The following is a 13,391-nucleotide window of genomic DNA, read 5'->3' as shown; positions in this document are numbered from 1 at the left end:
GAATGAACGGCTCCAGGGCCAAACTGGAGACAGGTGACTTGAGTCCCCACAGAGCAGTGAGAGGCTGGGCCCTAGTTGTTAGGTCCCGGGATATGGGGCAGCACATACCTTTCTGGGACCCTGAGGTTAAGGCACCAGGATCTGGGAAGCCAGTGCCTACTGCAGGCTTCTCCAGGCAGATGTGGGTTTCTGGGATCTTTTAGACCAGGTCAGGGTCCTGGAACCCCTACAAGAGATTAGGGAGGGTTGAGGATGGAGCCAGGGAGCAGAATAGAGGAGAAAAGCCTAAGCCGGCCTGGAGCAGAAACAGGAGAAGTGCAAGGAGGGGGGGGCGTGGGGGCGTGGAGAAGGGGAGCCCTTCCTGGGCAGGAACCCGGGCCCCCCTCAGCGCAGGCCGTCAGCAAAGCGATTCTGCAGATGGAAGGAATTAAGGGGGAGGGGGAGGGTTCTATGGTGATAGCGAGAGGAGTGTGTGTGTGTGTGTGTGTGTGTGTGTGTGTGTGTGTGTGTGTGTGTGTGTGGCAAGGGAGACAGAAGGAAGCTTCAAACGAGACACGTTTAAAAGAGGCGTTGGAGAACACCAAGACAGCCACAGAAATACAATCAGAGTAACAGCAAGAAGAGGGAAGAGAGGAAAAAAAGGTGTGAAAACGAATTAGCTGGAGAGGGCTGGGAAGTGATGGGAGCCAGCCTATAGTGGAGCAGGCAGAGTGTTTGGGCCTGGTCGGTTCTGAGCTCCGGGTTGAGGAGCTGCGCTGGCCCGGGGAGGGGGCGGGAGGAGGCCGCTCTTGGTATGGGGGCGGGCAGGGAGCTGCATGTGCGGACCCGCCTTCTTTCTTGCCCCGCCCCTACATCCATATTTAGCCAATGGGGGAGCGAGGACGGGGGCCAGACGGGTCGGGATGGGGCGGGGTCTCGGTGGACCCCACCCTTTAGAAGCGTCTCCGGAGGGGTCAGCGCAGAGGCAGATAGCGGATCCCCGGGCGGGGCGGGGCGGGCAGCGGGCGGGGCGGGGCGGGGCCAAAAGTTTCCTGCCCAACTTTCTCTGCCTCCTTCCTCCGCCCGCGCGCGCCCACTGCTGCAGTCCCGGGAGGCGGCGGTGGTGGCGGCGGCGGCTTCGGGCAACGCGCGGGGCACGGGGCTCTGGGTGATAGCCGTCGGGGCCGGGGCGGCCGGCAGTGGGCACAGGCTCCCCGGTGCCCGCCCCTCCGCCGGGAGGGGGGCGCGAGCGGGCGGCCGGGGAGGGGCCGGCACCGCCACGGCAAAATGAGCCTGCTGTCTGCCATCGACACGAGCGCCGCCTCGGTGTACCAGCCGGCCCAGCTGCTCAACTGGGTCTACCTGTCGCTTCAGGACACACACCAGGCTAGTGCCTTCGATGCCTTCCGGCCCGAGCCGCCCGCCGGCGCCGCGCCCCCGGAGCTGGCCTTCGGCAAGGGCCGCCCGGAGCAGCTGGGCTCTCCCCTGCACTCCAGCTATCTTAACAGCGTCTTCCAGCTGCAGCGCGGAGAGGTGGGTGCCCCAGCGCGCGCCTGCCCCGCTCCCACTGCTCCAGTCAGACCCCCTTTCCTATCTGGTCTGCTCTTCCTGGCCTGGCCCGGGCTGGCCCAACATTGCCCGGCCCGGCTTGGCTTGGCTTGGATCAGCTTTGCCAAACTTGCCGCCCGAAGTCCCTGGGGCGCCCGGAGCGCGTCACCTCCCGGCAGAACCGCTCGGAGCAGCTCAGGCCTGGGCAGGGCCCTCCCGCCCCCTCTCCCAGCCCCCGAGCTCTGCTCCTAGTAAGCAGGCTTAGGGGTGTCTCCGGATTCTCTTCAGACTGCCGGGGTGCGGCTAGGGCGGGGACCCCCTTCCTAGTCTTTCCTTCGCCCAATGCTATCAACTTTTCTGGCTGCCGGCAGCTGGGACCGAGGGTTGCAGAGCCTGCTCTGAATTCCTCTGGAAGGGCCTAAGAGCCTTCTCCTTCGACCTCCGTGGTTCTTCGCCTGGAGGGCTCCCTGGAAGGCAGTGACTCTTTCAGGGGCTTTTCCTCCCGTTCCCACCACTTGGGAACCCCTAGATCCATCCTGCAGCTGTTTGCCCTCCCCCAGCCACATAGGAAGTGGTTTTGGAGGGCTTGACCTAGCAGACTGCTCTGTCCCCTGCCTTCCCAGGCTGGAAGGAAATGAAAGGGAAATCCTTGGGGGGGGGGGGCGTCGGTGGCTGTGGCTATGGGAGAGAGGGCTCCAGCTGCCTAGAGCCTTTTCCCAAAACCTGGATGTGTTGCAAAGGCTGCTTGTTCAATAGATTCGGTTACAAAGTCTACTTCCCCAGTGCTTGTCCCCAGCTAAATAAATACACAGGTGGCCATGACCTCTCAGCCCCTTTTAAGTGGGGTCTTATCCAGAACCTTCCCAGAATCTATCTCCCACGACCCTACCTCCCCCATTTACTCCAGTTTGCGAATTGCGGATCCCTCGGGGGCCTCTTTCACTGGGCCCCTTGTGCAGGAGGTAGAGGGACACACACGGGGGTCACTTTCACTTTTCTGACCTGGTGTGGTCTGGGAATAAGGCCTGTGTATCCTGAGGTGTGTTAGGGTTGAGTTGTGGAGCCAGAAGGTCACTCTTCCTGGTATCGGGTGTGTGTTCAACGCTGCCACGGTTCCCTGAAGGACCAGGGACATGTGAGGCAGTGGTGTAAGACCAGCCCCTCCCAAGCTGCCCGGCTGCCCTGTGGGGGTAGAAGTGGTGCCAGGGGAGGGGGGATGGCTGGGTGTGGGGGCAAGGCTGGAAAGGTGCCAGCAGAGCCAGGGGGATAGTATTCATATGCCAAGGCCCTTTATAAGCCATAACGCATGCTCTCTGCCCCAGGAATGGTTCCTGGCTGGGATCTTCCTTTCTTAAGACAAGCTGTTGTCACTTGAGGAGCTGGCTTCAGGTGACCAATGACTTTGGAGAACTGTTTATGGAGCGTTTCTTTAGTACCTGGATCTTTTCTGCTATTAATTCTCTTACCAAACCTTTCTATGCAAGAGTGGGAGTGTGGAGCCTGGGGCTACGGAGTCACGCCGACAATCCCTGTGCAAAAGGCGAGTGAGTGGATAGGGTGCTATCTTGGGTCATAGTTGGATGGAAGCGCACTCAAGGGGGGGGGAGGGTGTCTTCCATCTAAGGAGAAGATGACCATGGCCCAGGGGTCCAGCAGTACCCCAACGAGGCTTTACAAGACTCCCTCTGCTCCCACCCGGCATTGCCTTTTCCTCACATGTGGTCTCTGCTCTGCTGCCTGCCCATCAATCCGTGATCCTCTCAGGAAATTTTACACCTCCGGGATCCCAGCTGTGGTTCAGTGAGACCCGTCTCCTACCACACTTTGTTGCTGTGTTCCTCAGTTTCCCTCAAGAAAGGGTCCAGTGTGGGAGGAGTTGGAGCCATGGTGGGGGAAGTCTCTTGCGATCTGGCTCCAGGGAGCTCCCATCTCTCAGGTCCTCAGCTTTCCGGTAGAGTAGATTTAATCTCTGCTGTCACCCAGGGTGGTATGTTTGAGGTTGGAGGCATATATAAACAAGAGAATATCTGCCAGCAGACAGCCTGGACCCGGGAGATGAGAGGGACTTTTTGCACTAAAAGACCTATGGCCTCCCGGGAGGCTGGAGAGCTGTACTCTCTTGGGTTCTGGCTCCCTCATTCTCACCTCCCAGTCCTTGACCTCTTAGACCCTCTCAAAACCACAGCCATGGTCTTGGGCATGGGCCTTTCCTGAGTCTAGGGCTTAGCTGGCGACCTGATATAGCCGAGAAGGTGAGGACCCCCCTCCCCAAGTCAATACCACCACCAAGGGACTGGGTGCAAAAAGCAGCAAGTTCTGTGTCTCCAGAGTGGACTTTAGGAAGGGACCCAGGGTCTACAAGCATTGCCATTCTGTTCGAGGCCTGGCAGGCCCGGTGGCAGTGCCTGCGGATGTGACTTGCATGCTGACCGCTGACCATAGCCTGTCTGCACCAGCCCCTGTGCCAAGAGCCCACCCCCCTCCTGCACCGCCCGCAGGCTGCTCCCTCCACAATAGCCAAACACCATGAATGCAGCTGGCATTGGGGGAGGTGAGGATACGGGGGCACAGAAGCCTATTGTGCCCCTGAAACCTCAGCCCTGGGAGCTGAAGATAAGCCAAGGGTCCTGAGTGGCCCTCCGGCTCTGGGAGCACGAGGAAGATGGAAGCATTCACATACAAGGGCAGGACAAGCTCCAGGAGGTGGCTCTCAAGTGGACATGGACACTTGGTTGTGTCTGAGAACACGTCTGGGTTCTGAGCCGAGACCTGGTAAACCTGACTTTCAGAAATGGCATCTGTGGTCACAGCTGTGTGTCTTCAGAGAGAGAGAGAGAGACTCCTTGGCTGAGCCCCTCTGTCCTCCAGGTGCTGCAGGAGGAGGTGGGGCCTAGGAGGGGGTTGGACCGCATGGATCTTCCGTGCCAAATTCTGTTTGGAATTTAAATTCCCAGCAGTGTAGCCACCGCGAATTCCATATCTGGAAAAGTGGAGTGAAGCATTACCTCTCGGACCCTTGGAGGGAGGGGTTCTCAGAGCTGCTCCTGGGCCGTCTTTGTACCCCACGCCCTCCACACCAGGGAAATGAGACTGCCCCATGTCATTTAATTCAGATTCTTAGGACAACTTTCCCCTTTTCTCTGAGACTAGAAGTAGCCGGAAAGTGCTGCCCCACTGTTGAAGGGACCACCCCTCCTTTGTGAGCGTGGGGGGGCACAGGGGGGAGGAAGGCTCAAATAGGCTTAGAAAGCACAGCATATGTCCTTTAGTTCACACAGTGCTCGCTAGCACAGTAGAGGCTCAGAGAAATTCTGCAATCCAAAATGTGATAACAGTTCCTCATCCCAACATTGCTTTTTTTTTTTTCTTCTCGTTTTTCAAGACAGGATTTCTCTGTATAGTTTTGGTGCCTGTCCTGGATCTCACTCTGTAGACCAGGCTGGCCTCGAACTCACAGAGATCCGCCTGGCACTGCCTCCTGAGTGCTGGGATGATCCGCCTGGCACTGCCTCCTGAGTGCTGGGATTAAAGGCGTGCGCTGCTGCTGCTGCTGCTGCTGCTGCTGCTGCCGCCGCCGCCGCCGCCGCCACCACCACCACCCGGCATCCCAACATTTCTTATAGTTAATTTAACAGAGGATGGTTTTGGCTCAGGATACCTGCCAGTGTTCTTCCAGCCATCTCCAGGTCCTGTGATGTTCCACTGAGTCAGCTATATGGTCTCTTGGGCTGCATAGCTCTAAACTTCAGGAAGCTCTTCTTGGTGACATAAGGTGGTGGTGGGGACCCCTGAGGCCTCACATTACTCTCCACAGTGCTGCAGAGCCCACTCTGGGCCGCTGTGGCCCACCCATTGCAGATTCGTTAGTGGTATCCAGGGTCTTCAGCTCTTCCGCACAGAGATAGCAATGAGAAATTATGGGAACAAATATAGGGTCTTGTGCAAGGTTCCAGCTGGAGGAGGTGGCTCATATCTGTATTCCCAGCATACGAGGATTGCCATGAGTTCAAGGCCAGTCTAGGCTGGAGTAAAACCCTGTCTCAAAAAACAAAGTAGGGTTGGTGAGAGGGATGGGTGGGCAAAGGCTCCTGCCATCATGCCTGACGACCTGAGTTTAATCCCTGGGTCCCGCACGGCAGAAAGAGGGAACCAACGCCTGCAGGTTGTCCTCTGATCTTTGCGTGCGTGCTGTGGTGTGTGCCCACAGACGCACAGATAAATAACTAAGCACAAACATTAAAAACAAACACTAAAGTCCCCAGCCGAGACAGCTGTTGGGAGTTTGGTTGAAATACCGCGTGTGCCCCTACGGCAGGTGTCCAGAGGCTCCCCAGTGTGGACATGTGGAACAAAGTCACAACGCAGGGGGCTGAGCTTGGCTTACACAGTCTTTGTGGTCTGGTTGAGATGGGAGGCAGGCAGCCCCGATCATGGGAGGAATGCTCTAGATTTGGTATGACCAGGGAAGAGTTCCCAAATGCCTGGTCCCTCCCCGTAGGATGCTGACCGGTGACTCAGACAAGGAGGCTGCCACCTGAGAGGAGTTGGCACAGGCAGCCTGGCTCTCCTCAGTCAAACTAAGTTGACTGCATGGGTCTGGGCTCAGAGGGAGACCATGCTTGGGCCATGTCAGTCAAGTGAAGGGAGGGCAGGGGCTTCAGTCATAAATGATTAGTGGCAACAGAACCCAAGGTGGCATAAATGGGGAGCAGCAAGCAGCCGTGTTTTGTTTCTTGAGACTCTGCTTCATCCTAGCCCAGGCTGGCCTTGAACCTAGGTCAGTTCTCCTGTTTTAGTATCCCAAGTGCTTGGAATACAGGCATGAGCCATCAACCCCAACTGGAATATGATTCTTCACCACTTCCATTGTGTAGAGAGCAGTGCAGAGGCCCTGGATGACCGAGTCATCAGTAGAGCTAGATCTAAACCAATTCTGCATCCCAGCCTGGAGCGATCTATCTCTGTAGCCTGTGTTGCTGCTGGTCTCTGGGTTAGCTCCTGCCTGCATCTTCCTCTGGGCCATGTGCATGTCAGGCACCTCACCTGAGACTTCCTAACATGCCACACTACTTCTGATGTTTGATGTTTGCTCTGGATACAAATCCTTTTTTTTTTTTTTGAGGCAAGGTCTCGCTGGCCTTAAACTTGCTATGTAGCTAAGAATGGCTGTGAAGTTCTGATCTCTTTGCCTCCACTCCACAAGTACTGGGATTACAAGGGTATGTATCATGTCCAGTTTAGGCAGCGCTGGTGATCAAACCCAGGGCTTCATGCATGCTAGGAAAGCACTCTACCAAAAACCACCTTTTTGAAGAGTCATGGGCACTTGTGTAGGACTAGGTTTCCTAATGTGTTCCTACTCGGATTGGTCTGGTTTAGGAGACACAGAGGAGAAAAACCATGTTTTCCTATTTTATGCCCATGTCTCTGCCTGGGCCAGCAGCCCTGTTGTCCAGAGGAAGAGGTTGCATTCAGAGAACTAGGGACAGAATCAAGCATGTGCCATTGGATCTGTTCCCCAACCCTGGTGTCTGTGTGTGTGTGTGTGTGTGTGTGTGTGTGTGTGTGTGTGTGTGTGTGTACACGTGTACACACGCGCGTGCATGCATGTGTTAATATCTTCTGTGGCTCAATCCTCATTTGGCTGCACTGGTTAACTTGTAATTTCTGGAAGGACCTAGCAGTCTTGTGTGTCCAAGCCTTTATATTGCTTATGATTATAGTAGGATATCATTTCCAGCTCCTTCCCCATGGGCAGATTCCAAAGTGTTCCTTAGGGCGCAAATGGATGTCCCTCCTGAGAGGCCCAGGGTGGCTGCCTTAGGGAGCAGCTCTGCTTCCAGCTGCTCTAACAGCGTGGGCAGTGGTAGCCAAGGTGTGATGCTTCAGGCCAGGCAACAGGCTGGGCAGCTAGGCTGCCGTTCACTGGGCCATAGCTGTCTCTCTATAGCTCTGCTGTTGGTAGAAATCCTGCCTCTCCCAGCTTAGCATGATACTCACTCGGTGCTTTGGCCACCCTGGATGCTCAGCTTCTTCTACTAGGTGGGCGGGGGTAGGGCACATGGCTGGGAACCTGGTCTCTCTTCTGTCTTCAGCCGCGTGATGAAGTGGATGGTCTCCCCTGTCTCAGCCTCCTGTGTTGTCTCAAGGAAAGGGTGTTGGTGGCTAGATTAATTGCAATGAGCTGACTTGAGAAATGGTGAAACCCTGTCCTGATCCATGTCCTGCTATTGGCTTTGATGTGCAGATGGTCCTCACCCTTTTAGGTCACGAGAATCTTAAGGCATTTGGACTTCCTGGTGTGAGCCCAGTACATATGACAGAAGCACACATGTCTGCCCATGACTTCACAGTTCGTGGACACCATCACTTCACAGTGGATTCCAGGTCCAGGCCTCTGCTGTAGAGGCTATGGCCTCAGTTGTACCCTGGACTGGCTAATACCATAGTTCTGCCCAGCCCTTGGTTTTTCAGATTCGTGCTTTCTGTTCTTGCTTGACAAGTGTGCTTCACAAGTGTGAGGCACAGGGTCCCCAGTGCTTGTGTGCTAGCTGGGCAGAGGGCAAGGAGCCATGTCCCATGAGCACCACCAAGTGAGTGGTGACCCCAGGTTGGGGGCCGAAGAACTGAGGTGGGGATAAAGTCTTCACTCTTCCCTAGGTCTGCTAGGCTCGATCCTGTCTCCACTGTCTACTCCTGCAGTCCCTGGTCTCTATTTCTCTCTGCCCCCTTCCACGCGACCTTAGTCTCGGATCTTTTATTGAGCACCAGCTGGGTAGGGAGAGCTATTTTACATGTGAAGTGTGAGCAGTGCCCATACAGGCAAAGGGTCATGATCTGACTTGGCCAGTTCATAGGTTCCTGGCCTTGGAAACAAGAATGGGGGGGCGGAGCTGAGTGTGGCAGGGAAGCCCTCAGTCATGGAGTGCCTCATTTCCCTGTGGCTCCCGGTTCACCTGTGTGTACTGTCTCCTGTACCCCAACCCAGCAGATACCCACCCCCCTGTGTTTAAAGGGTGGGTTTGTGCACCATTCCAAGTGTCCCTAGGCCTTAGGGACAGAAGTACAGATCTCTGGAAGAAGGGGTACAGTCATCGGTGGTGTGGGTGGTTTCTTATTGCAGTGTGTGCTGTTTGTGTTGGGTGCAGAGGTGAGTGTAAATGCATTTTCTTTGGGCTGCCAACCAGCTTCCAAATAAGGACACGGAGACTTATTATGAACGCTCGGCCTTAGGCTTAGGCTTATCCCACTAGCTCTTTTAACTTAATTTAACCTGTTTCTGTTCATCTATGTTTTGCCTCAGGGCTTTTTACCTTTATTTTATTCTGTATGTCCTACTTTCCTGCTTCCTCCATGTCTGTCTGTCTGTCTGGCCCCTTGCGTCTCCTTTTCTCCTTCTCCCTCTGTCTCTGTCAAGCCTAGATTCTCCCTCCTACTTCTTCTCTCTGCCTAGAAGTCCCCCACCTATATCTCCTGCCAAGCTATTGACCATTTAGCTTTTTGTTAGACCAATCAGGTGCCTGAGGCAGGCAACGTAAAAAATGCAACACATCTTTATATAGTTAAACGAATATTCCACAACAGGTGAGGGCTGGGTGGCTTTGGGTGCAGAGGTGAGGGGTTGGTGGCTTTAGGAGATGAGAAGATAGTTGTCTGGCTGATGAAAGAAACCCCATAGAACTTGGTGCTAGAATCAGGCTCCTTCCTCTGGGCCTGTTTTGGGTGAGAGGAGGACACAGAGCATCTCTGTTTGCTAATCTCCCTGGAGTAGCCTGCCTGTGGCCCAGCCATGAACACTGCCTCCACCATTGTTGGCCTTGCCCATGGCTGTGTCTGTCTCACTTCCACCTGCTGCCCTGCTGCTCCTGCCTCTCTGTCTCACCTCTCATCTCTATGGTTCAGCATTCCACTCTCTCTGGGCCACTCTCAGAAGTATCGGCCTACCTATGCAGAGCCTGCCGGTTCCGCCCTAGCCTGTGGTGCCCTCTGATAGTCCTGCGGGAGGGTCCAGCTGGGCAGGCTTCTCTGGGGAGAGGGGGGCACAGCCTTAGGACTCTGCGTCTGTTCGCCACAGTCTACAGCAGAACTAACCTTCTCCAGAACCCAGAGAAGCAGGTACCATGTCTTGCTCAGCACCGAGGGGCTTTACATATGATGTCACACCTGACATCGTCCTCTGGCTACCTTTTTACAGGTGGAGACAGGTCTTGGAGGCTGTGTGGGGGTAAAATATAACTGGCCAACACATTTTGCCTGTGTTGCCTTGGGCAAGTAACTAAGTCTCTCTGTGTCTCAATTTCCAGCTCTACAAAAATGAGATCAGTGTTCAGATAAAAGTGTCTTAGCAGTTAAGGGGAACTAAGACAAAGAAGAGATTCTGTAGATTATACCAGAACAACTCAACAGTGGTCAGAACAAACCAGTGTCTTCTCATCGACTTTTCCCTCTCAGCCCATCAAGAACCTTGGAGAAGGTTCTAGCAATGACCATGAGTCTGATGCCGTATCTCAAACATATGGTGGAAGGACCCCATGTCCCCTGCCAGCTTCTGCCGTCACTGACCCAGGACGATGATGTAGTCCAGAGGCTCACTTACATCATGAGTGGGCCTGCCCTCCTTGGACAGCAGGGCCTTGGGAACCCATGCATCTCTGCTTTGCTTGCTGGCCCTGCAGCGCAGGTGAATGGCTGATCACCTATTCCATGCTGGGTCCTGGGTACGTTTCAGGACCCGAGTGTCTGAATGCAGTGATGCTGTACCTGCAGGGATAGGCAATTTGTCCTCTCTCCCTTCAGTTCTAAGAGGGCAGTCCCAATCCTGTGCTCTGCCCAGTTCCCGTGGGCCAGGAAAACAGCCGAGACTTGCCTTTCACCTCTGTGGCCGGAGCTCAAACAGGGCTTTGCAGAGGAAATGGCTTTCTGACATGCAAAGCCTGACCCTGACCAGGCAAGTTGGACTCTTGGCTCTTAGTTTCAACTGGGTCTGAGTCCCTGCAGCCCTCAGAACCTCGGCTTCTCTACTAATAACATGGGAATGTGGTTGAATCAACTGATTACTCTCTGGATTCTTCGTTCTGAGTGGTGTTTGTCTTGGGTTGGGGCTTGGAGAGGAAGACTGCGGCAGTCATGTGGACAGGATCGGGGACAGTGGAGGCCAGGATCCGGGAGGGGGATTCTAGCCTTGCTGTGTCCATGGAGCTACTAGAGAAGGCTTATCTGCGACCCTTGGGGGCATTTGGGACTACTGAGTTGCCAGAGAGGGGGTGGCTTGCTCAGAAGCCTTTGGCTGTTTGGGGACGCCTGAGGGGCTGTTGTGAGCCTAGGAGTGTGGCCACAGGCCTGGGGAGAGGACTATTTAAGGTGTAATTAGTGTACTTTTGGTGTCCACCAAACTTCCCCTTCCTCTTAAAGCAGTCTTGAAGGCTGCAGACTTGTTTAAATCCTATCCAGCAAAAAGGAAAGAAAGGAAAGCAGGCAAGAGAAGAGGGTTGTTATTTTGTGAAATTGCATTTCCCAGCCGTGAGCGTGAGTCACAGGGTCTGGAGCTTCAGATTTCTTGTTTGGATGAACTTTTCTCCCAGAGGCTGGGGCTGTGTTGCCCCAACTCAGGCCACTTTGGGACGATAGAGCCGGTGGCCTCCTGGCACGGGACAGGTCTCCCTGTCAAGATATAGAGCGACCTGGGAGTTGATGCTCTGAGGCCGGTGAAGTGGCTGCTACCGCCCAGATTTTTCAGGGGGCACTGGGCAAAGCAGATTTGGGTCAGGAAGGAGGTCAGGAATGGATTCAGATGGTCCAATGGATTCAGAGTTTTGGCTTGGGGAGGTGGAGGGGTCGGGAGGTGAATGGTGGTGGTGGTGGTGGTGGTAGTTGTATTTTAGTGAGAATATGCTTAGTGTCATGGAACTGTACGCTTTAAAATCGTTAAACTGGTAACTCGTTATGGATATTTGATCACACGCCAGAATATGCCCTTGGTCCCAAGCCACCGCTGTGGTGACTCTGAGGCGGAGCCCAGAAAACTGTTTTTGTTACTGGTTTCCAGGTCATTCGGTACAAGTTTGGAATACTCATTTCATCTGTTAAGTGGGGGGGGGGCAGTAGTGACTCACTGGAGTGTGATGAGAGCCAGCCATCTCCCTAAGTGCACAGTTCCTAGGGTTTGGCCTGTCACCGTGGCCACCTTGTCTGATTCCCACCAGAGCGGTCCCCCTGTACTTCAGAAAGTGACCCCGCATAGGCAGGCTCACTGCCTCCAGGATTGGGACTGCTGCCTGTCAGGGAGCCACTCCATCCTGGGCTGGCCCAAGAGCGAGAGCTGGCCTAGACCATGTGCTGATTGGTGCTAGGGTGCTCTGACCTGGGTTTCATGGTGCACCAGATGGCTAAGTACAGGGTTGTCAGGAGCCATGTGGTTCCCTCACTGCAGGAAAGCTGTGTGCTAGCCGTGGGCAGCTCCAGGTATGGCGTCTTGGTGTTCTTCCATGGCCAGACTATGGCCAAAAAAATGTGAGAGGGAGCAGAGGTCCAGAGAAGGAAAGGGCCAGTCTCAGGGTCACCCAGCAGGTGTCTGAGGTATGGTCTTACCTGGAAGGTGAGGACTGGATCCTCTAGGAGCTGAGTGACCAGCTTCTGAAGATGGAAACATGAGATTAGAAGCCATTCTCTTTGGGGTTAGGCAGGGTGTACCCCGTGCCTTAGACTTCTGTCAATTTTCTTCTCTCCCTTTCTCACACTGAGGAGACAGAGGACCGCCCCTGCTCTAGGCCTGCCCTGCCCACTTTGTAAAGGAGTCTGAGATCTTGGGTTCAGGGACCTTGTTTCTCTATCAGCCTAAAAACCTTGTTTCAGACTCCTGAAAACAAGGCCTCATCTCCACATCAGCCCGAGGCTAGAGCTCATCTCTGCCCCTTGGGGCATCTGTAGTGGGCTCAGAGGACTCCAACCACTGTGCCAGGGTTCACTGTTGACTTTCCCGGGGAAGCTGCTGCTTTCTAGCCTTGGCCCTTCACTAGGAAAGGGGAGCCCTTGGTCATTCCTTGCCAGCCCCACCACAGGCCCCACCTTCACGAAATTCCGGTGTGCCATGCCACCCGGAGCCCGTGATACCTATAAATAGAGGCTGTATACACCAGGAGGGCCTGAGCTGTGTGTGCTCGGGAGCTCAACGGGTGTCTGGTTCCTGTCATGTGGAGGTGGGAGAGGTAGCCACTTCCCTCTCCAGGCTCTCAGAGAGGTGGCTCAGGCTGGCCGAGCTCCTCTGTGCAAAATAGCAGCCACCCTGCAAGCTCCCAAGTCTCTTCCTTACTAGATGGGAAGTAGAGTGGACAGAGATGTGTCCGAAGTCCCTCCACAGGTGACAAGTGGTTTCCCATGATGCCGTCTGTATTAGTCACCTGTCTTGTTTCCAGGGCAGCTTAAGGAAGAAGGGTATGCTTCAGCACACAGCAGAGGGTACTTCCGTCATGAGGGAGGTCGCGCCGTCAGGAGCCTGGGGCCGATGGTCACATTGCTGCAAACCTGATTCGCCTTTTTATTGAGTGCAGGACCCCAGCCCATGGAATGGTGCCTCCCACATTTAGGATGGGTCTTTCGGAATTGCTTAACCCAATCTGGAAACTCCCTCACAGACATGCTGAGAGATTTTTCTCCCGAGTGATTCTAGATCCTGTCGAGTTGATAGTGTTAGCCTCTACATCTGGTGCAGTGTGTCAGGAACTGATAGCAACACCAGTCACAGCTGTTAACATCATCACCATGTACCCAGGGGTCCTAGGGGCCAGACATATGACAAAGTGCTTTAGACTCATGACTTCACTTTACCCTATGCAAGCCTTAGGGGGGTCTCTCTCATGTTCCCACAG

General features: G+C 54.8%; 1 protein-coding gene across 1 annotated transcript in view; it reads left to right on the top strand.

Annotated features, from left to right (window-relative positions):
* Positions 1-1,071: 1,071 nt before the first annotated feature.
* Positions 1,072-13,391, top strand: part of Zcchc24 (zinc finger CCHC-type containing 24) — a 53,882-nt gene continuing 41,562 nt past the window's right edge. The window contains exon 1 of the mRNA XM_028893554.2: positions 1,072-1,512. Coding sequence (XP_028749387.1) covers positions 1,267-1,512 — 246 coding nt within the window. The 5' untranslated portion in view covers positions 1,072-1,266. The remainder of the gene's footprint in view (positions 1,513-13,391) is intronic.

Source organism: Peromyscus leucopus, chromosome 9, assembly GCF_004664715.2.
Source record: "Peromyscus leucopus breed LL Stock chromosome 9, UCI_PerLeu_2.1, whole genome shotgun sequence".
Classification (NCBI taxonomy): Eukaryota; Metazoa; Chordata; class Mammalia; order Rodentia; family Cricetidae; genus Peromyscus; species Peromyscus leucopus.
The sequence above is the reverse complement of the archived record's forward strand: the minus strand, read 5'-3'. Positions and strand labels throughout refer to the sequence as shown.